Source organism: Silene latifolia, chromosome Y (assembly GCF_048544455.1).
Source record: "Silene latifolia isolate original U9 population chromosome Y, ASM4854445v1, whole genome shotgun sequence".
NCBI lineage: Eukaryota > Viridiplantae > Streptophyta > Magnoliopsida > Caryophyllales > Caryophyllaceae > Silene > Silene latifolia.
In genome coordinates this window covers 439,965,000-439,988,758 of record NC_133538.1, presented here as the reverse complement: position 1 = coordinate 439,988,758, position 23,759 = coordinate 439,965,000, and the positions used below count along the sequence as shown (strand labels likewise).

Below are 23,759 nucleotides of genomic sequence, written 5' to 3'. Positions count from 1 at the left end.
AGTCCCAATCCCAACCATAGTAGCAAAATAGACATGCTAAACAAGCAACTGCGACGGTCCCAATAAGGTAGGCAAATTTATGATTGTAAGTATTAGATGGAGTATAGAACGGCTACAAGGGTTCAAAGAGGCTAAAAAAAAGGGTAATGTATGGCTTATTTGAACGGTAAGAACCGCCTTTCCTCATGTACTTAGTCATATGAACGCGTAAAAATTAAGAAACTAATGTCACACTTATACAGTTTGATATTGCATATTCCGCAAGGAGAACCACACTCAAGCCTAAATAACAATGAGACCAGTTTATTGATGTTCCTGGCCTAGGAAGCTCTATAGACCTCAAAATTTAAGTAATTTACCTAAATAGTTTCAAATATAATTAGCATAAGGTATGTCAATACGGTAAAGACTTGAATTATGAGCTTTCTTTTCATAAATAACGAGTCAAAACAATGTACATGGACAACAATAAAAGCACACAACATAGCAATCACAACTGAAATAAATCACACAACATAAGTAAAGACTCCTCCCCTAAACCTAAATGTCACAGTGTCCTCACTATGACGCCTACAACATAGCAATCACACAACAAACCACAAGCAGCCTAAATGACACATCTAACAAAGGGAATGGGAAATGACTAGAGATAATAATACAATAAAAGTAGATACAGGGAAAGAGAATACCCGGTAAAAGCTTAGGATTTCCCCCCAAACCAACTGAAAAAATAGGGGAAAATGACCAACCGTGCAATTCCATCATCATCTGGCTACGTTTCAGACTCAAACGCGAGGATACTTGATCGAGCCTGGCTGGACTCGATCAAGTATTTAACTAACGGACTAATTTTATGGACTTTAAAATAAGTGCTTATCCATAACACTGTCAAAACAACTTAAAGCTCGCATTAGTAAATCAAAAACATACGCATATGCTACATAAAGACATAAGTAGAACCAAAAGATAATACAAGCATATAAAATTAGCAATGAAAAATATTCGGGCTCGTCAAACTCATAGTCCAATGTAAAATACGAGCATGGTTGCTCGTCCAAACCTATCCTATCATTGACAGGAAAAGGATATATAGCATCTTCTAACATAGGATTAATCACATCTTCATTTACCACATGGACGGGTTCATCTTTGAATATCTCAGCTTCCAGGGCGTCTAACTTAGCTTCCAAGTCAACACTTACGTCAAAGCTGTAAACCTTCTTAGGGTGAGGCTTATCTCCATAGATCAACCTCTCTATCTCATCTACTTCCTTTCTTCATGGTCCTGATGCAACAGCAGGGGCGTCAAACTGATTCCTATCCAAACACAAAGAAAGGCATTCATCAATAGTACGCTCAATAGCATGTATCATATGACAAGAAGCTTCTAAACTAGGATGATTTAATGCTTTATCAAGAATAAAGGTGATTTTATCATCCCCAATTAGTAGTGTAAGACTACCATCCCTGACATCTATGACCGCCCCAACTGTGTGAAGGAATGGTCTACCTTGAATAATATGGACTTGGGAGTCCTCAGACATATCCATAACAATAAAGTCAACTGGAATAAAATATTTCCCCACTCTAACTGGAACATCCTCTAAAAAACCTAGAGGGCGTTTAAGAGATCTGTCACCCATCTGAAAGGTCATGTTAGTAACACACGTAATTGACCCATATTTAACTTTTGACAAATTGAATACGACATAAAACTAACGCTAGCTGATACGTGCATTTTGTATAGTCTTTTTAGCTTATTTTTGCACGTATTTCCATGTACTGTTTATATTGCATTATGCCCCGAAATGGCTACTTTGGTTCGTCTTGTCTATTTCGAAGGAATAAACGTGAAAGTAGGACTAGGGATGCTCTTTCTACTGGTTACCTGAATGGTATTTGGCTTGATGATCCTAAGGGATATAGTGTGCAGTCTGGCTATGAATGGCTTCGTCACAAAGAACCAAAAGTTGGCTGGGCTAAGCTAGTCTGGTGTAATTGGGCTATACCTAAGCATTGCTTCCTGAACTGGCTCATTCTGAAGAATGCTTTAAATACTAAAGTTCGCTTGTATAAAATTGGTATATGTCCTGATGAACTGTGTTGCATCTGTGGTATTGATAAGGAGACAATCCCACATCTCTTCCAGCATTACGGGTATGTCATTGCTGTGCTGAGCTCCCTGTGTAGCTGGTTGCAGATTCCTATGCCTTGTGGGAATGGAATTATCTGGTTAGGAAGAAGGAAATGGCTTGTTCTTAAGAAGCTGGTATGTGTACCTGTCTTTATGAGTGGATATTATGCTGTCTGGCAGCAAAGGAATGCTTCTAGGATAGAAGGTGTACTGTTGCGTCCTGATGTCCTGTCTATGCATTGCAGAGCTTTGATGAAAATCAAATTGTTAGGACAGATGAGTAGAGTTAAGAGGATTAGTGATAGGCAATGGCTTGAACAAATATTGATATAAGCTAGTATAACTTATGATGTATCATGTAACCTTGGTTTGTGCTTAATGAGATTACTTACATTTCACCAAAAAAAAAAGAACGTGAAAGTAGTGAAATCGTACAACTTTCGTCGTGTTTTGCATACATTTTGAGGAGACTGGATTTTAAGAGCAAGATACTACATTGGGATGCGTGAAGGAATGGTCTACGAAGCAGTCGGCTACGAGTTTGGAGCTGTTTCGGATGAAGAGCACTCGATCGAAGACTTTTCTTAGTCGATCGAGTGGTTTCACAAGCTGAGGAGGTCGATCGAGCAATCTGCTATACTCAACCAAATTGCTGAAATTCAAGGTTACTCGATCGAGTAATATTTCTACTCGATCGAATGGTTTGTTGGCTGAAGTTCTCGATCGAGGTGTTTCAAACTGCTCAATCGAGTGGATTGATGTTTCACGGGCCTTAATTAATCCGTGAATGTTTATTTTCGTTAATGGACTTGTTATTTCTTATTTAAGTTTGAATAATTAGGTCATTTGGGGATCTTATCATCTCTTCATTACGTTTACTGCTACCTCTCTTCTTTTCATCTCTCCCATAAAAACTCTTCCCTGTAACTTTGTTTTCGGGGTTATTTTGCTTGGATCTTGTGTTCTTTACGCCGGAATTCTCTCTATTGTAATCTCTTACTCTCCTTTAATCTTAATCTTTCATTTGTTTGCATTAATTCTCTTGTTTAGTTCTCTTAATTTCTGCCCTAGTCTTATTTATGCGATTTAATTATTATTTCAATATGTTTATTATTAGTTCATTCATTATTAATCTTGACAATATTGATAGCATGAGTAGCTAATTTATTTTATGTTGGGACTAGGGGATCTATCGTAGAATAATGACGGTGTAGCGAATAGGCTAGATGACTTATTTGTGAGATTTTGAACCCATGGTAATTTAATTTAACTGTATCATCGACTTAGTTGAGTGCACGCTTCTAAGTTAACCTTTAATCTGGTTAAATTTAATCCTGGATCGGAAGATTGGACTAAATAGACCTGTTATGAACAGTAGACTACCCTGGCGAGGACGGAAGTTAAGTTAGTGGAAATCTAGGATAGAAAGTGGACCGGAAGGACATTTCAACATCTGTCTCACAATGAGTTATCTAGACTATTTGCAGTTGAGTCATTAGGCTACCATAGTGAATCAAAATCCTGACATGTTCCTTCTTTATTGATATTCTTATCCCTATTTTCTGCCTTTTTACAGCTCTTTCTTTATTTCTCTTTCCTTTAAGCCTTTTAGTTTAGAAAACCAAATTCACAACCCCCTATTTGTGACCAAATAGACGGACTCTTTACAGATATCTTGCCTCCCTGTGGAGATCGACCGACTTCCCTAGGTATATAGTTAGTTTAGTTAGTTATTTTTGATAGGTATACGAGTGCCCTGTCAAATTTTGGCGCCGTTGCCGGGGAAGCAATAGCCCTATCTGTTTTTGTTTCGTTTATTTTATCCGTTTCAGGGAAGTTTTACTCCTTGAGGCAGTTCTCATTTATCTCTTTTAGTGTTGTGTATGCCCAGGTCAAACAGGTCGGAGTTAGTTTCAGCTGATTCTGAGCCAGTGCGACTGTTTAGGCATAGACTTCGTCTGCAAAGAGAATCACGAAAGGAAGACTAGTCTTTAAGAGAAGACAATCTCAGTTCTGTAAACCAACCAGTAAAGATGCCGAATTTTGCGAGTCATTCGGAGCCTAAAGCATCCTATATTCCCAAGGGTTTAAATCTCCAGACTGAGGATGGCAATACTTTTGACATCCGTCCGTCATATATCAATCTGGTGGAGAGAAATCTCTTTAGAGGTGTGGCAGGTGAAGACCCGAGGAAGTATATGGAGGTCTTTATGGACTACTGTTCTACTATCCCCACCACAAAGGGGGTAACTCAAGATAAGATTAAGGAGGTGTTGCTTCCATTTTCTTTGACTGACTCAGCCAGGGAGTGGCTGACCGATTTGGACCGCACGGCCGTAGGGATCACGAACTGGGAGACCCTTGCTCTTGCTTTTTATAAGAGAGACTTTCCTCCGCAGCGCACCAATCAACTGAGGGGAAAGATAACAAGCTTCAAGCAGGAACCCAATGAGACGTTTTATGAAGCCTAGTGTCGGTTCAAGAAACTGGTGAGGTCCCTTCCTCATCATGGGTTTGATCAATGGTTTCTATGTAACCAATTTTATAATGGGTTATATGACGACCATAGAGCTATTCTGGACGCCTCATCCAATGGTAGATTTCAGAAGAATATTAATGACGATAAGGGATGAGGTATCATTGAGGAGATGGCGACCCATTGTGCTGAATATGGGAACCTACAAGACGATATTAGAATAGTTCACTCAGTTGATAAGGAAGTAGTGGCTTAGCTGGAAGCCATGAATGCCCGTTTGATAGATAGGAGCTGCAATCTACTGGGGAGCCTCAGACGGTTTATTTGCTTACTAGACTGGACACCGTCATATGTGAGAGGTGTGGGAGCAATGACGGTCAAACTGCTATTGACTGTCTTACAGAGAAGGAATAGGTCCTTCATTTTCAACAATACAGGCAAGGAGGGGGTTCCTACTATAATAACCAAGGGGCAATCCATCCCAATTTGAGGTGGACAAGTCAAAATGTGCTCAATCCTACTCCTCCACCGCAGCCGCAGCAGCCATATGTCCCTCCTCATAAGGCTCAACAAGGCTTTCAGAAGCCTCCTTACTTTCCTCCTCCCAATCATGGTGCATCTTCTTCAAGTGGGGTAAGTGAGCTATCTGAGTTGAAGATGATGTTGCAGTCTTTGACAAAGTAGTGGCAACTAAGTGACCAACAAAAAGAAGCATCTATTAAGTCACTTGAAACCCAAGTTGCCCAGTTAGCCGCGAACCAGTCTACGAGGAAGCAGGATCATTTGCCGTCACAAGCCGATAAGAATCCGCATGAGATGGTGAATTTAATAAATCTTAGAAGCGGTCATTCATATGAGGGACCCGAGCTGTTGAATTCAGACCCAAGGAAGAGTATTACAGCTGATGAACGGGTTACTGTTGATGAAAACGAGCTTACAACAAAGAAAATACTCGATCGACTGGTTTCTGGGGGTCGATCGAGGAAAACATATGAAGAAAGGACTCGATCGAGTGAAAATCTTGCCCGATCGAGTAAATAGGAAAATGAATAGCCCGATCGAGAAGTCCAAACCTCTCGATCGAGTGATATTGCTGTAGAAAGAGTTCGATCGAGTGGCATTTTTGCTCGATCGACTATTGCTGATAATGAAGACCTCGATCGAGAGTCTGCTAGTGCTCGATCGAGTTAAATCTCTCCTGAAAGACCTCGATCGAGAGGTAAGAAGTCTCGATCGAAGGACAAAGAGCTTGATCCATCCGACACGTTGGAAGAAAGAAACAAAGGGCTCGAGATACATATTACCGTGCCCTTCCCGGGGCAATTACAGAACATGAAGGCCAATCAACAGTTCAGTAAATTTGACGAGCTCCTGAAAAGCTTGCAAGTCACTTTTCCGTTCGCCGAGTTGCTGACATAGGTACCCTCTTAACTTAAATTTATGAAAGAAATTTTATCACGTAAGAGGCACATTAACGATCATGAGCGGTAGCTTTGACCGAGGTAGGGAGTGCCCTAGTTCAAAATAAGTTACCTCCCAAACAGTCGGACCCGGGTACTTTCTCGATTCCGTGTCATATAGGCACCCACTTGATTGATAACGTGCTATGCGATCTTGGTGCTAGCGTTAGCGTCTTACCTTTGTCTCTTACCAAGAGACTTGGTTTGACTAAGTTTAATTGCACGAACATGACTGTAAGATGGCCGACCGTAGTATATCATGGACGTTAGGTGTCATTGAGGATATACCTGTTAAGATCGAGAGATTCTTTATTCCCGTTGATTTTGTTGTGCTTGACATCCCCGAGGATACTCACACTCCTATTATTTTAGGGAGACCATATTTATTTACTGCGCGTGAAGTGATAGATGTCGGGGGTAAGACGTTAACATTTCAGGTTGGAGACGAGGAATTAATTTTCCATTAGTCAAAGTCTCGAAGGGCTCCCATACAAGCTCAACCTTGCAACGCCCTTTTCTCTACTGACCCTCATATTGACACTTCAGATGAAAATTTGAAAATTTGTGCTGCTATTGTGACCCCTCCGCCTTAGATTAAGAGCAAAAAGGAGTAAAATTCGTCTGTTTTCCTTGCTGCAGGTACAGGTAAAAATACAGGAGTTGTCAAAGGTTGCCGTGCAATTGAGATCAATTAAGTTCGGAGTGACAACGCTAAAGCTGGTGAGAAAGGAATAAGGACGAGAAAAGTTCGTGCGTATGTGGACGCAACTATTCTCCTCCTAATAGTTCAAATTCAAGCTCGTGGAGAATGAAGAGGACAGTCGATAATGCTGAAGGGACGTCCTCCAGTCAGAAGCCCTCCATGGGGCTACTGAATTGTTTTGAGAAGTGAGCGGGGAATGCGCCGTGTAACAATTTGTAAAAACTAATTTTAATTTCCGTGGGATTTGTTTTATTACGTTTATTAGGACAATTAGAATTTAGACATTTTTAGCGCAGTTAGAAAGACTATAGACTGTTACTTTTTGTATTTGGTATATTGGGATATGCTTGCGAGTGTTTTTATGCAGGTTTGGGGAAATTTTAACCCATCTCGAGGACATACAAGAGGAAAAGTACTCGATCGAGTACTTTTTGTACTCGATCGAGAGGATATTGCAGAAAAAGGGTTCGATCGAAAGCTTTGCGGTTGCTCGATCGAGTTGGCTAAATAAGGAAGTTCTTGATGGAGTTAAATTTTACTCGATCGAGTAAATGGAAGCTGGAACTCCTCGATCACACGCAGGAAGTGTCCCTTAATCTCCCTCCTTTTTCATTATTTCATTTCCTATTTCATTGTTTAACCCCTTTTGCGATAATCCTCCCCAAATTCTCCATTTTTACTACCCTTTTACCAAATTCATCACCTATAAATTTCTCCTTGCAATTAATTCGACATTTGCCCTCTAATTTGCTCCTTGAATTTGCCAGTTTAATCGGCCAACTAAAGAAATTAGGGTTTGCGGTTTTTGTTTGAAAATCGCCTTCTTTGCATCGTTCTTTGTCGATTTCTTGCTTAATTTGTAGGTTCCTTTCATCAAGTAAGTAATTCTCCTACTTCATTGTTTTTTAATTGCTTTAATTTTGCCATTTATGAAGTAATTGTGAATTAGGGTTCGTCATAGTCGAATTTTTCGACTGTTAATTGGGATTTTCTGTTTAAATTGCTTCGTTTGATAGTTAATCCCCCTACCTCATCGTTGTTTACACGTTTGTTTTGAATATTTGAGGTAAAAATAACGAATTAGGGTTTATACTCGTCTGAAATTTTCCACAAAATTTGAGGTTTTCTGCTGTTCTTACCTCAATTGATGATTGCCCCCATTTCCCTCGTCGCTATTTAATTGTGGTTTCGAATTTTTGAGGGAAAAATTTGGAATTAGGAGCAACATAGTCGGAAATTTCGACTGTACTAGGGGATTTTTGCTGTTTCATTGTTAACTGATTATCATTTCCCTTTACTTACTTGATTAGGATGGACGGTAGTACGAAGCCTTCCTCCATTTCGTCTGTTAGTCCGTCCTTGACTGAGACAGTGGTCCCTGTTGTCACCACCGTCTCCACGACCGTTAGTACCGCAGCTGTTGCTCCTGTGTTCCTTGTCACCGCTGCTGGTACTGTCGTTACTGCTGCTGGCACTACTGCTAGCTCTGTTTCAGCCTCTACCTCTGTCACAGCCTCTGATTTTGCTAGAACTGCTGCTAGCCCTTCATCGTATGTGTCGATCTCTGCTGCTTCGTCTGTTGCAGAATCAGCTAGTACTTCAGGTACGGTGACCACCCCTGCTGCGTGGTCACCCGCAGTCACAGCTGATTACCGGACGGCTCTAGTTCCTCGTCCCGTTGGAGGACGGGCTTCTACTTCAGGTTCTAGAGGTCGGGGTCGTGCACGAGCTACACCTGCCGCTGGCCATTCTGCTGGCCGTGTTACCATCCGAGGGGACGACTCCCTCGACTCGCACCCCGACTACCCCCAGGTAATTTTTGTAAACGGTATTCATCGCACTAGATTTTATGCTTTGCTTGACTGTGACTTTCTCCCGACTCGTTTTTTGTGCCGTTCGTCACTTGAGAGGCTTGGTATCTACGAGCCGGTGTGTGAGATTCTGAGGGGTACGGGGATGGCTGGACTTATGACCATGACTGCCTACATCTTCAGGGAGCTGACCCTTGAGTTTTTCAGCTCCTTTACCTTCTCCTCCGGGGCACACGACGCTGACCCTACCTGTGCTTCCGTGTCCTTCCAGTTGTACAACCGGACGTTTTCTTTGACTTTGGAGGAGTTTGGTACTCGACTTGGCCTTTTCTTTAGGGGCGCCACTGCCGCTCCTAGGAAGGTCCAACGTCAGCTTTGGCGGTCTTTGGCACAGACCTCCTTCGAGGAGCGACGTCTCGCTCAGGTCCACCTTCCCCCTGCCCGTTACTTCCTGTGACTGATGGGAAGTACTTGAACATTGACAGTGAGGGCCCCTTTCCCCTCAACATTACTTACTTGACCGCTCAGTACTTCCAGTCTCAGGGGGAGAAGACCACGGGCACCATTGTCTGTGGTGGCATAGCCACCTTCCTTGCTCGTTCTCTCGTCCCTGCTTTACCTCGTGACTTACCGTACATAATAGGAGATAGGTTCCTCGACCGGGCATCTATGTTGCTAATGACTTGGCTGACTTCTGACTACCGGACATGGAAGATTAGTGGTTCCTTGTCCGTCGACCTTCCTTGCACCACCCTTCGTCGTCTCGTCCCCTTGCCCACTGTCGCACGAGGAATTTTACCACCACCATTACCCATGTACCACCTACAGCTCTGTCCACCTACTACCTTGCCTGCTTCTAGGAAGCGGCGTCGACTTGAGACCGGAGAGGGATCCACACCTCCTACGGGTGGCAAGACTTCCACGACCACTCCTAGCCCGATCCCTACTCTTACTCCTACTCCTGCGCCCAATCAGGCACAGCCGGTTCTTCCGGCTAATTTTGTTTCTCCCCCGCCCTTTGAGGCGTCTGCGGTCATGGACCAAGGGCGCCGTGATGGTTTGTTGCTTGAGATTGCAGAGAGACAGGCTCGTATGGAGAGGGACATAACTCTCACTTTATTCCCTCTGTACGAGTATCACATGAGGCGACACCGTCCGATCCCAGAGGGTTGGCCACACCCTTCCTTCTACCGGTACCCAGCTGAGGCGTACCCGGAGTCTGCTAGTAAGGAGGAGGACGAGGACCTAGTGGCGGCCGCAGCGAGAGCTCAGGAGGAGCAGAGGAGGAGGAGAGAGCAGGAGGTGGACCCGGACTACAATGTGACGGTGGAGGACGTGACAGAGGAGGCTGACGAGTAGCTACTGGTCTACTCACTTCCCCAGTTTTCTGGCTGGTTTGGGGAAGTTCGTGTTTTGTATGTATATTCTCGCTCTTTTATTTTCTATTATCTCCTTTTCATTTTATTGTTTTCATTCATTTATTGGTTGTATATTCCTATTCCCCTATATATATATCTGCTGGTCTATGCTGGAGGACAACGAGGGCGTTGCCCATTTTGGTTTGGGGAGAGTAATGCATCCTTTGAGTCTACATTTTCATTTGTTTTGCATTCACGTTTCTATTTTCAGCTTGCATTGTGTTTATTTAAATCCAAAAAAATCATAAAATCCAAAAAATTTGAAAATTTCAAAAATCAATAAAATATTCACGTTTATTTTGATATATAGGTTGAGTCGGAATGGTTGATTTCCGTGATGATATTGCACTTTAATTTGTCATTTTACTTGAGCCTTGCACTTTCATTGACGATTATTAGTTGAGTCTTACGCATAATCCACGAGTTTTTATTCAAATATAGCCGACTGTTTAGACTTGACCTGATAAATTAGCAACCTACTTTACAATTCCTGAGATTTAGGGCCTTATAACTGGTGACATTCATGACCGGTTTACATAGGAATTGAGAGTAGTACTCCTTGCATAGCATGCTCATCATTTTTGCACTTTTATGACATTCGATTTCTTGTCAAATGCATAAATTCGGGTTTTTGGTCGGTGTCACATGCATGGAGGTGCTTGCAAATTTCCCTTTTCTTACATTTTTCACCTATTTAGCTCCACTTAAGCCAAATTTAGCCTTTTTGACCCATTAGCTACATCAAAAACTGAGCCTGCCTAGTCAAGCTAGTTTAGTATGTCTTTTGTGGTATGTTTTTCCGTCTGCAAGTTTGGCCTGTGTATATTATTGGAGTTGGTTGAGGATGAAGGAAAGTAGTATGAGAGTGAAAAAAAAAAAGAAAAAAAATGAAAAAGAAGGTGATTCACGTAAGTCAGGGAAGAAAAAGAAGAAAAAAAAATTGAAAAAGTTATTAATTTGTTTTATTTTATTCATTAAGACGGTATTAAAATAGGGAAGTTTGTGACCGTCTCACTCCTCCGTTCTTATTCATATATTTTTGAGGAAATAGTGTATATGGATGGTGAGTTGTGTGCCAAATGAAGGGCACTCGTTTTTATTTTTCAGTCAGTTGAGATTCAGACGGTCTTATATGGTCCGGATTAGGAACTATCTTGGCGTTTTTACCTCCACATTTCCATAAATTGTTTTGCCATTTCTCACCTGAACCTCACTATTCCTATACTATTTGTAAGCCCTCGGCTGTGTTGGACTTTGTTGGTTGGAATGTGTACATTAGTACTTGAATCGTCTTTCATTTTTGTTATATGCATGCTATGTAGGTTGCAGTTTAGGTGAGTATCTGTTTCTCTTTAACTCTTTTACATATAATTCACCCTTTGCGTCATGAGAGAAGAGTGACCACGTGAGAGTCCTATTTTGTTGGTCTTGCAAGGTCGATAGGCCGGCTTTATTTCTGAATAACTCATAACTCGTTTGCATATTGACTGTTGTAGATATAACTGTTGGTTTTGTTGCATTAAATTGGTTCAAGTAGACATGTTATAGCTAGCTCTGAGTTATCATTTCCGTTCCATTAGTTTGTGTTTAGGATTTAGTTTACTCGAGGACGAGTAAAGGTTCGGTTTGGGGAGATTTGATACGTGCATTTTGTATTGTCTTTTTAGCCTATTTTTGCACGTATTTCCATGTACTTTTGTACTGTTTATATTGTATTATGCCCCAAAATGGCTACTTTGGTTCGTCTTGTCTATTTCGCAGGAATGAACGTGAAAGTAGTGAAATCGTACCACTTTCGTTCTGTTTTGCATACATTTTGAGGAGACGGGATTTTCAGAGCGAGATACTGCATTGGGATGCGTGAAGGAATGGTCTTCGAAGCAGTCAGCTTCGAGTTTGGAGCTGTTTTGGATGAAGAGCACTCGATCAAAGACTTTTCTTAGTCGATGAAGTTGTTTCACAAGCTGAGGAGGTCGATCGAGCAATTTGCTGTACTCGATCGAATTGCTGAAATTCAAGGTTACTCGATCGAGTAATATTTCTACTCGGTCGATTGGTTTGCTGGCTGAAGTTCTCGATCGAGCTGTTTTAAACTGCTCGATTGAGTGGATTGAGGTTTCACGGGCCTCAATTAATCCGTGAATGTTTATTTTCGTTAATGGACTTGTTATTTCCTATTTAAGTTCGAGTAATTAGGTCATTTGGGGATCTTATTATCTCTAAATTACGTTTACTGCTACACTCTCTTCTTTTCATCTCTCCCTTAAAAACCCTTCACTGTAACTTTGCTTTCGGGGTTTTTTGCTTGGATCTTGTGTTATTTATGCCGAAATTCTCGCTATTGTAATCTCTTACTCTCCTTTAATCTTAATCTTTCATTGGTTTGCATTAATTCTCTTTTTTAGTGATGCCCGTCGTTGTGTGCACCAAAGATAAAATTTATAATTCCTATTAAAACTAACAGAAGCTAGTGGTAACAGGGTCGAACCACAGGTAGGCGATGCAATTATTAGTTGTCTAATTTTAAGTCCAAGGTAACAAAAGTGGGGGGCTGATTTGATTTGGTCTAAAGCTAATGGCAATAAAAGAAAGATAAAGTAAGTTAATAGATGAAAACAGATATTAAAAAGGGTGCTAAGATGGTCGGTTCACTAGTAGTTTCGGCGGCAGTATACTAGGTAGGTCTAAAACAAACACGTGAGACGGGAAAATAAGAGGTCCTCTCGGTCCACTCTCACGGGTAGCATCTCTCGATCTCGCTACAGTTCCCTAATATCACTAAAGCTAACTTTCGTTCTGAATAGTGACTCAAAAGGCTAAATTAACTTATCTTTCGACCTCATTAATCTAGTCGTCTTAATTAGGTAGGCTATTTTCCTTCCCTATCTTTCGATCTTTATTATGCCGGTCAAATCCTAAACATTCAACTAGTCGCGTGCACTCGATTCGTCAAACATTGAAATTAAATTCATTAAAACGAAGGTAATCTCACGAGGCCGGTCGATCGACCAGGAAGCCCAATCGATCGACCATGGCGCGCTCTAGGTCGTCCTATTCTAATGTCGCCTACGCTACAAATTCCCTACATTCTAGCACAGGGGGGTTTAGCTACTCATACTCATGATAAAAACAGCAATAAACATAACAATTAAAACATTCGAAATCATGCTTAAATTATCTAAACAAGCGATTAACATAAAGCGATAAATTGGTTTCGGGAGATCTAACCTAGCAATCCTATACTACGAATGAAAGCAATAAATTGAATAATAAAACAGAAGAATACCGTGTAAAGGAAATGTAAAGGGAAGATCATAACCGAATGCAAAACAGAAACTTTATTAAAGAACGAACTAAACTATGAATGTTGAATTGTATCTTTGAACTGAATAATAAAAACTTGATAGGAACTAGATGTCTATTCTGAATGCTAAAGCTACGTTATATAGGAATACAACGTAGTTCTTATTCCAAAACCTAATGTACCATGGGCTTCTTAATTCTCGATCTTCTTATTCACGTCAGAATTTGCGGCTTGGTCGATCGACCACACAAGGCAGTCAATCGACTGCTCTTCACTAAACAGTAGCTGTTGGAACTCGTAGGTTGGTCGATCGACTAAGGGCAGCGGTCGATCGACTGAAGTAGCTGATACTTGACTTCTAACTTCTCGTGGATTTGTTTTCGGGCATCGAAATGCGCACCAAGCTCGTTCCTTGAGTAAATACTTCACGTCAAATGCAATGCAAGATACTCGGGGACGGATTTAGCTCAATTTCTACTCATTTCCGCATAAATCTGCAATATTACATAAAAATACAAAAGTAGACGAAATGGGGCAAATAGTAGCATAAACTACACAAGTGAGCTCTGAAATGCGTATAAAATGGGGTGTAAAACATCATATATAGGACACGCATCAAACTTCCCCAAACCAAACCCTTGCTTGTCCCCAAGCAGGAACTAGACTCGATCCTAAAACCTAATGGAACGAGTTCAATCTCAGAGCGAAATGCAAACCGAATAACCTAAACCAATTTAATGCAATAACCAACAATCAACTAGCAATATGAATCATGCAAACGAGTTATGAAGTCATTAAAAACTGCTGAACCGTCAACTATAGAGACTTATCATTATGGATTCTCACGGGTTGCTCAAATCACTCAAATAAGCATAGGTGAAAATATGTAAAAGATAGAAAGAATTCATCTTGTTAGTGACACTCACCTAACTACGATCTATAAGAACATGTCTGCAATATAATATGAAAGTAATCTCTACAACCGTACATATGCATTCCAACCAAACAAATGACCATGACACATGCCGAGGTAAATATGGATATGTGAGGCTATGGGCAAGAAGGGCTAAGACGAATTTGGATAAAAACAGAGTTAAAAGCCAAGCTAGTAACTAAGGGAACCAAATTAATAAATCATCCCAAATCCTTGCTCAAAATTCAATCGAAACGGTGCTGATAGCAAGCACAAATCCCACAATCTCCATAATTAAACAACTCCCCATAAGATACAAATGAAACATGGGAGTATAAATCACCAACTCATAAAGATTCAAACCATGTGATTTTTGATTTTTTCTCTTTCTCGGGTTTCAGTCGATCGACCGGAATGGGCAGTAGATCGACCGTCCTCTACAGTACAACACTCTTTTTTTCTTTCTTTTTCGAATCATTTTTTTTTCTTCTTTTTTCTTTTTCTTTTGTTCCTTTCTTCCCTTTTTCATCTCTTCCCAATATCATCTCAAAGTGAGCATTAGCTACCAAAATGAAGTAACAATCCCAAGAACGTAAACTACTAGCTTGACAAGGGCAGGCTAAATGTTGGATGTAGTAAATGGGGCAAAAAGGCTATTTTTGGCAGTGTGGAGCTTATGGGTAAAATGAGAAAAGGGGACCTCTACCACATGTGTCAACTAACCACGAACCGAATGCATTCAGGTATTAAGTAGATCAAGTTCATATTTATGCATATTTATGTTACATGTCTCATAAGGAGTAACTATTCACAATCATAGATAAACTGGTCATAAATATCACCAGTTATAGGCTCTAAACCTCAGAAAATGATGTAGTTTGCCAAAATTTAAGTCAAGTTTCATGTTCAGCAAGATATTAACGAAAACTCGTAGATATGCATATGTGATTCTACTAATAACATGTCAATTAGCAAGGCTTAGGCAAAAACAGATGTAAATGCAGTGTCATCATTGAAATACTACCGTTCCGACTCGACCTATATGCTAAAATAAACGTGCAATTTTTTGAATTTTTTCAATTTTTCAAAATTTTTTTCAATTTTTTTTTAGAGATTATTTTTGTATATATGTGGGAAAATAAATAACAAATGCAAGACAAAAATGTAAACGTGAATGCAAGCAAATAAAATACAACGCAAAACCCTTCCCCAAATCAAATCACACAATGTCCCCATTGTGCAAAATCATGTAATGAAGAAACGACAATTTGCGAGAAAATTAAGTAAAAAGGACATGAAGTAAGAGCTCGGAAACTCACAAGACTTTAAGCGCAGCAAAAGCAAACCTCCCCAAACCAGCGTGAGCTAGGAGGTTTCAGTAGCCAGCAGTGCTACCATAGGTACATGAAAAGACAAACAATACCACGCATAAATCCGAGAAAGCAATGTGGAAGCGGTAATTATGTGCAAAAATTAAAGACGGAAGAAAACATAAATATGTCGGAAAATAAAGAGGGGGGAAGACTCCCTCAGTTCCGCAAAACGACCAAACACAGCAGGGGAAAGGTCGTGAACAGGTACAGCAGCAACAATGGTCGATCGACCATAGCAGGTAGTCGATCGACCGGAGTGAACAGGAACAGAAGCTCCTGGAAGTCGCAGCTCACGACCATAGCTAGGGGGCAGTCGATCGACTGGAGAAACTCGCTGTAACTTCTGATTTCTTCGAATTAGCTCGATAACTTGAGCTAATATGGTCTATAGACCTGCAAACACACATAATAACGCGCCCAAAATTGCGCAGAACCCAAAGCAACAGTCTAAAGTATATAAAATCCTAAGCAAACTTATTAAAATGCGAAATCTCGCGCACATAAAACAATAAAAAGAGTCTAAAAGCAATAAAATGTATAGTTTTTGAAAAAGCCTTAATCAACTATAGTTGATCAAGAATGGCCACGAAATGGCCCACTTGCTCGGCTTCTGGCTACTAGAGGTAGCCTTACAGTGCTCATCTTCTCAGCTGCACTCTTCTTAGCTCCAACATCCGCATAACTCAACGGATCAACATGTCGGACATCTTCCCACTCAATGACCTCCTCAAGCTCGTCAGAATCCAAATCGGACTCTGTCACTTTGACTGGCTCCTCATCGGGCTCCTCATTAGTGCCATAGCTAAGGCGTCCTAGACCACCTCTTTGAACGATTGGCTCCATCACAGCTGGAGCAACATGTAGCTCTTCCTTCCCCCAAGCCAGCTCCTGCAATATCCAAAACACAGAAGAATCTTCCTCCAATTTGCTCCCAGTCTGGGGCGGAGGTGTCACAACAGGAATAGGAACAGAGATAGGCATATAAGGAAGTATAAAATAAGATTTCTTCTCAGAAACCGTATTGCAAGTTATTGGCCACATGGGGTCTTTCTTCTTAGCCGTTTGGGCAAAGACAATGGAGTGTTTCCCCACTTTGAAGGTCAAAGTCCCTGAACCGACATTTATAACTGCATCAGCAGTGTGCAGAAATGGTCTACCTAGTATGATAGGTATGTGGGCGTCCTCGGGCATATCTAGTACAACGAAGTCAACAGTGAAAAAGAACTTTCCTATTTGCACACGAATGTCCTCTAAGACTTCTATAGGCTGGACCGCAGATCGGTCAGCCATCTGTACTGTCATGTTGGTAATTGCAAACCTAGTCAATTTCAGCTTTCTAGCAAGACTCAAAGGCATCACACTAATACTAGCTCCTAGGTCACACAAGGCTTTCTCAATAGGAAAGGTGTCAATATTACATGGGACGGAAAAGCTACCTGGGTCTTCTAGCTTATGAGGTGCAGTATGGGTCAAATAAGAACATGACTCCTCAGTTAGTGCGACAGTATGCACAGTTTTAAGTGACTTCTTCTTAGACAATAATTGCTTCATAAATTTTATGTAAACATGCACTTGATTAACTAATTCAAGAAAAGGAACTTGTACGTTTAAGCTACGAACAACATTTTCAAATTTATTAAACGATACCTGTTCCTTTGTCGGCACCAATCACTCCGGATAGGGGGCTGAAAGTAGCAACTTAACCCTCTCCTCTAAATCTCTCATGCCGGCATCGGTGGATTTAGGGTAAAAATCCACGACCTTCTCTTTGTTGAAGCTCGAACCCTCTTCAGACCGTCTAAAAAATGAGCCATTAACCGTCATCGGCTCGTACTTTGGAACCGGAACTGACCCATCAGCATTTGGGTCTTGACTCAATATTTTCGGAGTAGTCGTACCCCGAAACAAGTGATCCCTCAAGTTATTAGGCATTGGAGGACGAAAAGATTCACTATCAGCAGCGCTGTCAGTCGATCGACCAGGTTGGTCAGTCGATCGACTGACTTCTCTGAGACGAAGCGGATCGCTTGTTGTCGCGGATCGGTCGATCGACTGGTATATCGTCGATCGACCGATATACCTGGTAATCGTCTTTTTCTTTCCCTTTGTTCAAATTTTCTTTCTTCGACTCGGTTCCGCCTCATCTTTTTCAGCAATGTCTTCGACCATAGTGGGCCCATCAAGGGTAGATCCACTCCTCAAAGTAATGGCATTAAGGGTCTCCTTTTGATCCGTCTGAGTCGGTAAATGTCCCGGAGCTCGGGTTGTATTCTTGCTTGCCAATTGAGCAATTTGGCTCTCTAACATCTTCATCCCGGCCACTCTAGCCTGAGACTCTTTCAGCAACAAATTCTTCAATTCGGCAAATTCGGAACCTTGGGACTGCTGCTGCTGCTGAGGGACATATGGAGGCTTTTGGAAATGTTGTTGCTTATTAGGGGGCACATAATTCTGCTGCTGCTGCTGCTGTGGAGGTTGAGTCGGATTCAAGACATTTTGGCTACTCCACCTCAAGTTCGGATGGACATTCGGCTCGTAATAAGTGTTTGTCTGCCTATAATGTTGAAAGGAAGCACAAGACTCAAAGGGATTAGGACAATTATCTGAAACATGTCCCTCAGCTCCACATCTTTTGCAGATGAAAGGACCGTCTGAAACAACATTCACATGATAGATCCCTCCTTTTGAAGCTCCTCCCAACTCGTACTTATCAAACCTCGCCGTGAGAGCCTCTAGTGCAGCTACAGAAGGGGATTCAGCACTCCTCCTTTGATTTCCTCTGGAATTCCCATACTCAGATTTATGGGTGGCCAAATCATCAATAATTTTCCACCCCTTAGTCTCTCCAACATTCTCCTGGAACCTACCACTAGCTGCAGCATCCAGGATAGCTCTCTGATCGTCATAGAGCCCGTTATAAAACTGATTGCATAGGCTCCACTTCGCAAATCCATGGTGCGGAATGGTTCGCAACAGCTTCTTGAAACGGACCCACGCCTCATGAAAATTCTCATCCGGACCCTGTTTAAAGTTCATGATCTGAGATCTAATGGCATTCGTCTTCGAGGTAAAAAAATATTTCTTGTTGGATGCTGGGGCCAAGGAATTCCAGTCAGTGATCCCATTAGCAGCTCGATCCAGGTCTCTGTACCACTCCCTTGCAACATCACGGAGAGAGAATATAAACATAGTTTCTTTCACCTGGTCCTGGGTCATGCCGGTTGGTGGAGGTATGGAACAACAATAATCAATGAATGTCTCCATATGCTTGGCTGCATCTTCATTTGCAGCTCCCCTGAATTGGTTTCTCTCAACCAAGTTAATGTAAGAAGGCTTCGGCTCGAATTTTCTGTCTTCCCCTGGTCATGCGAATCCTTTATAAAGATTCGCAGTTGTCGGCTCCGAGTGACTGGCTATACTTGCTTCTTCAGCCATGACTGGAAAATCTGGAGATGTGACGATCTCAGCTGAAGAAGTGGAAACAGGAGATGAATGTGGATCCTCCTCAAATAGCTCGTTTTCGTAGTAACTAGACAGAGTACCCAGCTCTTCCTCTATCGGCAATACTCTAGCTGATCGTCTCAACTCACGCAAAGTCTTCTCAATCTCAGGATTGAACTGTAGTAATTCACCACCCTGTGACCTGCGCATAAGAAGAAACTACAAATAGAATATGAGAATATTTTAAGGAACAGATGTCCCTTAAACTAAGAAAAAGACTAAAAATAAAATAGCTAAAAATTTTTGACAATTACCTCCCCGGCAACGGCGCCAAAATTTGATGCCCGTCGTTGTGTGCACGAAAGATAAAATTTATAATTCCTATTAAAACTAAAAGAAGCTAGTGGTAACAGGGTCGAACCACAGGGAGGCGATGCAATTATTAGTTGTCTAATTTTAAGTCCAAGGTAACAAAAGTGGGGGGTTGATTTGATTTGGTCTAAAGCTAATGGCAATAAAAGAAAGATAAACTAAGCTAATAGATGAAAACAGATATTAAAAAGGGTGCTAAGATGGTCGGTTCACTTGTAGTTTCGGCGGCAGTATACTAGCTAGGTCTAAAACAAACACGTGAGACGGGAAAATAAGAGGTCCTCTCGGTCCACTCTCACGGGTAGCATCTCTCGATCTCGCTACAGGTCCCTAATATCACTAAATCTAACTTTCGTTCTGAATAGTGACTCAAAAGGCAAAATTAACTTATCTTTCGACCTCATTAATCTAGTCGTCTTTATTAGGTAGGCTATAAACGTTCCCTATCTTTCGATCTTTATTGGGTCGGTCAAATCCTAAACATTCAACTAGTCGCATGCACTCGATTCGTCAAATATAGAAATTAAATTCATTAAAACGAAGGTAATCTCACGAGGCCAGTCGATCGACTAGGAAGCCCAGTCGATCGACCATAGCGCGCTCTAGGTCGTCCTATTCTAATGCCGCCTACGCTACAGATTCCCTACATCCTAGCACAGGGGGGTTTAGCTACTCATACTCATGATAAAAACAACAATAAACTTAACAATTAAAACATTCGAAATCATGCTTAAATTATCTAAACAAGCGATTAACATAAAGCGATAAATTGGTTTCGGGAGATCTAACCTAGCAATCCTATACTACGAATGAAAGCAACAAATTGAATAATAAAACAGAAGAATACCGTGTAAAGGAATTGTAAAGGGAAGATCAGAACCGAATGCAAAACAGAAACTTTATTAAAGAACGAACTAAACTATGAATGTTGAATTGTATCTTTGAACTGAATAATAAAAACTTGATAGGAACTAGATGATTATTCTGAATGCTAAAGCTACGTTATATAGGAATACAACGTAGTTCTTATTCCAAAACATAATGTACCATGGGCTTCTTAATTCTCGATCTTCTTATTCACGTCAGAATTTGCGGCTTGGTCGATCGGCCACACAAGGCAGTCGATCGACTGCTCTTCACTAAATAGTAGGTGTTGGAACTCGTGGGTTGGTCGATCGACTAAGGGCAGTGGTCGAACGACTGAAGTAGCTGATACTTGACTTGTAACTTCTCGTGGATTTGTTGTCGGGCCTCGAAATGCGCACCAAGCTCGTTACTTGAGTAAATACTTCACGTCAAATGCAATGCAAGATACTCGGGAACGGATTTAGCTCAATTTCTACTCATTTCCGCATAAGTCTGCAATATTACATAATAATACGAAAGTAGACGAAATGGGGCAAATAGTAGCATGAACTACACAAATGAGCTCTGAAATGCGTGTAAAATGGGGTGTAAAACATCATATATAGGACACGCATCATTTAGTTCTCTTAATTTCTGCCCTAGCATTATTTATGCGATTTAATTATTATTTCAATAATAGTCAGTGGAATGGAGCAATAATAGTCAGTAAACTTCTCCATATGTTTGGCAGGATCTTCATTAGCATCTCCCCCAAACAAGTTTCGTTCCACCAGATTGATGTAAGATGGAGGAATATCAAAAGTGCCCGTGTCCGTAGTAGGAACCTTGAATCCCTTAAGGATAGAAGCCAAAGTAGGCTCGGAATGACTAGCAAGAGTAGGCATCATTATTGAATCTGTAGCATAAATTGGCTTGTCCTATTCTATGGACTGATCTTCTGCAAATGTAAAAACCTCGTAATATTTGTCAAGTGTACTCAAGTCTTCAACCTGACTAATTTCTCTCTGAAAATTCCGGCTGTACCGAAAATTCCTCTCTACTTCGGGATCAAAAGATATAATCTCCGACCTGTTAGACCTTGGCATACACAGAACTAACAAAAAAAATATAAAACTATCTCAAGGAACTGATTCTCCCTCAGACAAAAGACAAAAATAAACAAAAACAAACATAAAAATTGTCGCCTCTACGGTAATGGCGCCAAATTTGATAAGGTTAAAGTCGTATCACCTATATCAAAATAAATCTAAATTACTATTATCTAATAGCTAGCGGTAAGAAGGTTCAAATCCATAGGGAGGCGATATAATTGTTCTAGTTTGTTGATATTTAATTCCGTCTTAAAGTAACCGTTTCTTGAAGGGTTGTTTGATTGATTTCTATAAACTAATTGGAATAAAGTAAATAAGGTGAATTTAATAATATTACATAGTCTAGGGATGAGGTTCACTAGGTAGTTATCCGGGGGTGTAACTTAACTGGTTGATAGAGCAATTTATGTTGTTTAAGGTCATATGATCGGCTGATTCTAATATGTCCTTTAGGACTAAACTTAACATGCGATCGCAATCATTAAGTCAGCCTATTCAATTGTCCTAACCTATATTAATCTTAATCCGGTCGGTAATAATCCTAATTCGTAATGGTAGTTAACTAATCATGGCGAGTAATTAATAAATTAGGTTTAAGATAACAATTGAACAACAACCAAAAGCAATTTGACTATCAATTCATTATATAATCCCCTTATAACAACCTAGATCCTTATTCACCCTAGATAAGGAATTTAGCTTCTCATGATAAGAGAATTAACAACAATAATAACAATGCAAGACATAGTTGAAAGCATGTAAATATGAATAACAAGAAATTGAATGAATTAAAACTTTGAATTAATAATAACTAAGGAAAGATCAACAATACCGTAATTAAAGAATGCTTAGATCCGAAATAATAGCAATTAAACTAAACTAAAGTGTTTTGAGAGGTTTTATTGTAATTTGGCGTAACTAGGTAAAATAAGACGTAAAAATATAATAGGGCATGATTTGGGTATTTATACTAAACATAAACCGATTTAGGAAACTTGTGTGAAAAGTCATCAGATCAGTGTATACATGGCATATAAAAAATGTATCAAAAGTAAATAGCGGAAGTACAACATTCTAATATAAATGGCATATAAAAAATGTAATTTGGCACGAAAACTGTATCAAAAGTAACTAAGGGAAGGCATAAATGTATATATTATTATAAATCATCAATAAAAGGGCGTGCTCTGTGGTGTTTTCCACTAAGATGTCGACGTGCAGTAAGGGGAAGTCGTGCTTTGGACTTACCGTGTTTCGGTCTCTTAAATCAACGCAAACTCGGATTCTCCAATCCTTTTTCGGTACGGGGACTATGTTGGCCACCTAGTCAGCCTACACGGAAACTTTGATGAATCCTGATTTAAATTGTTTGTCTACTTCTTCTTTGATTTTTAATACCAACTCGGGGCGCATGCGACGCAGCTTTTGCTTAACGGGTTTCCCTCCGAGCTTAATGGCTATCCTGTGTTCTGCAATCTCCCTACCAATCCCAGGCATGTCTTTTTAGGACCATGCGAATACGTCCTTGTATTCGAGCAAGAGGTTGATGAATTGTTGTCTTTCCAAGGGATCAAGGGTTGTCCGTATCTTAAGTTCTTTAGGTGCTTGGTCACTCACTACGTTAATAGTTTCAGTCTCCTAAATGATGAGTGTTCAAAGTTTGCGTTTATCGATTTCTTTGGCTAAATCAGGCGAGTAGTCACTCAAGTCAAAATCCTCACATTCGTTCAGAATTGTATTGCAGCTATAATGAGACGAGTCGTAAGCGAACTTGGCATTCATTAAGTCAATCTGAGGGAAGAGCTCAGACAGGACATACATCTCATGGGGAGTCAGAGGCGACGCTGCAGAGCAGGTGGCCCTTGGTATAAGCTCCAGGTTGCTACCTTCCGTGGGAGTAGGGGTGACAATAGATAACTCATCCCCTGTGACAGCCTCGAGATTGTGATAAAATAGTGGGAAGAGACTTTGACACGGGTGTTGGGAATGTTAGGACCCAAGACAGACACTAACTCGGACTTATCATCACACTGGGACTCAGACTCATCTTCACTTCCTTCCTTGAACATAGGACCCTCTCTGGTTGTGATCTTGAGAATGCGGCCTTGGCGATCAGTCCATTTAAAAGTATTCCTCTGGCCTAGAACAATTTTCTTTGGGTTAGGATTAGAGATCAAGGCTGTAGGGTTGAATTGGTTGTCCTTGAGGGCAATAGCTATGATCTCCTCATGGTTGAGGTTCTTGATGTTGTTTTCTTCGAAAAGGAGGCTTCCAGCCTGTCCATCTAGGCAAAGGGCTCAACTCAGATTTGATTGGTGTACCACTGGTGTCGTTTTCAGGGATAAAGTAGCAATCTTGAAAGACTTCTATACCCGAATGTTTGACCTTTGATATGG

General features: G+C 40.8%; 2 protein-coding genes across 2 annotated transcripts; one reads left to right on the top strand and one right to left on the bottom strand.

Moving 5' to 3' along the window:
- Positions 1-1,277: 1,277 nt before the first annotated feature.
- LOC141632664 (uncharacterized) lies at positions 1,278-1,655 on the bottom strand. Its single transcript, XM_074445189.1, has one exon. The coding sequence runs from the start codon at positions 1,653-1,655 to the stop codon at positions 1,278-1,280; it is 378 nt and encodes a 125-aa protein (XP_074301290.1).
- A 153-nt stretch (positions 1,656-1,808) lies between these two features.
- LOC141632663 (uncharacterized) lies at positions 1,809-2,467 on the top strand. Its single transcript, XM_074445188.1, has 2 exons — positions 1,809-1,820; positions 1,919-2,467. The coding sequence occupies exons 1-2, from the start codon at positions 1,809-1,811 to the stop codon at positions 2,465-2,467; spliced, it is 561 nt and encodes a 186-aa protein (XP_074301289.1).
- The last annotated feature ends 21,292 nt before the right edge of the window (positions 2,468-23,759 follow it).

What these genes read in the sequence shown, in the direction of transcription:
- LOC141632664 (XM_074445189.1), bottom strand. Translation starts at nt 1,655, where the DNA reads ATGACCTTTCAGATGGGTGACAGATCTCTTAAACGCCCTCTAGGTTTT.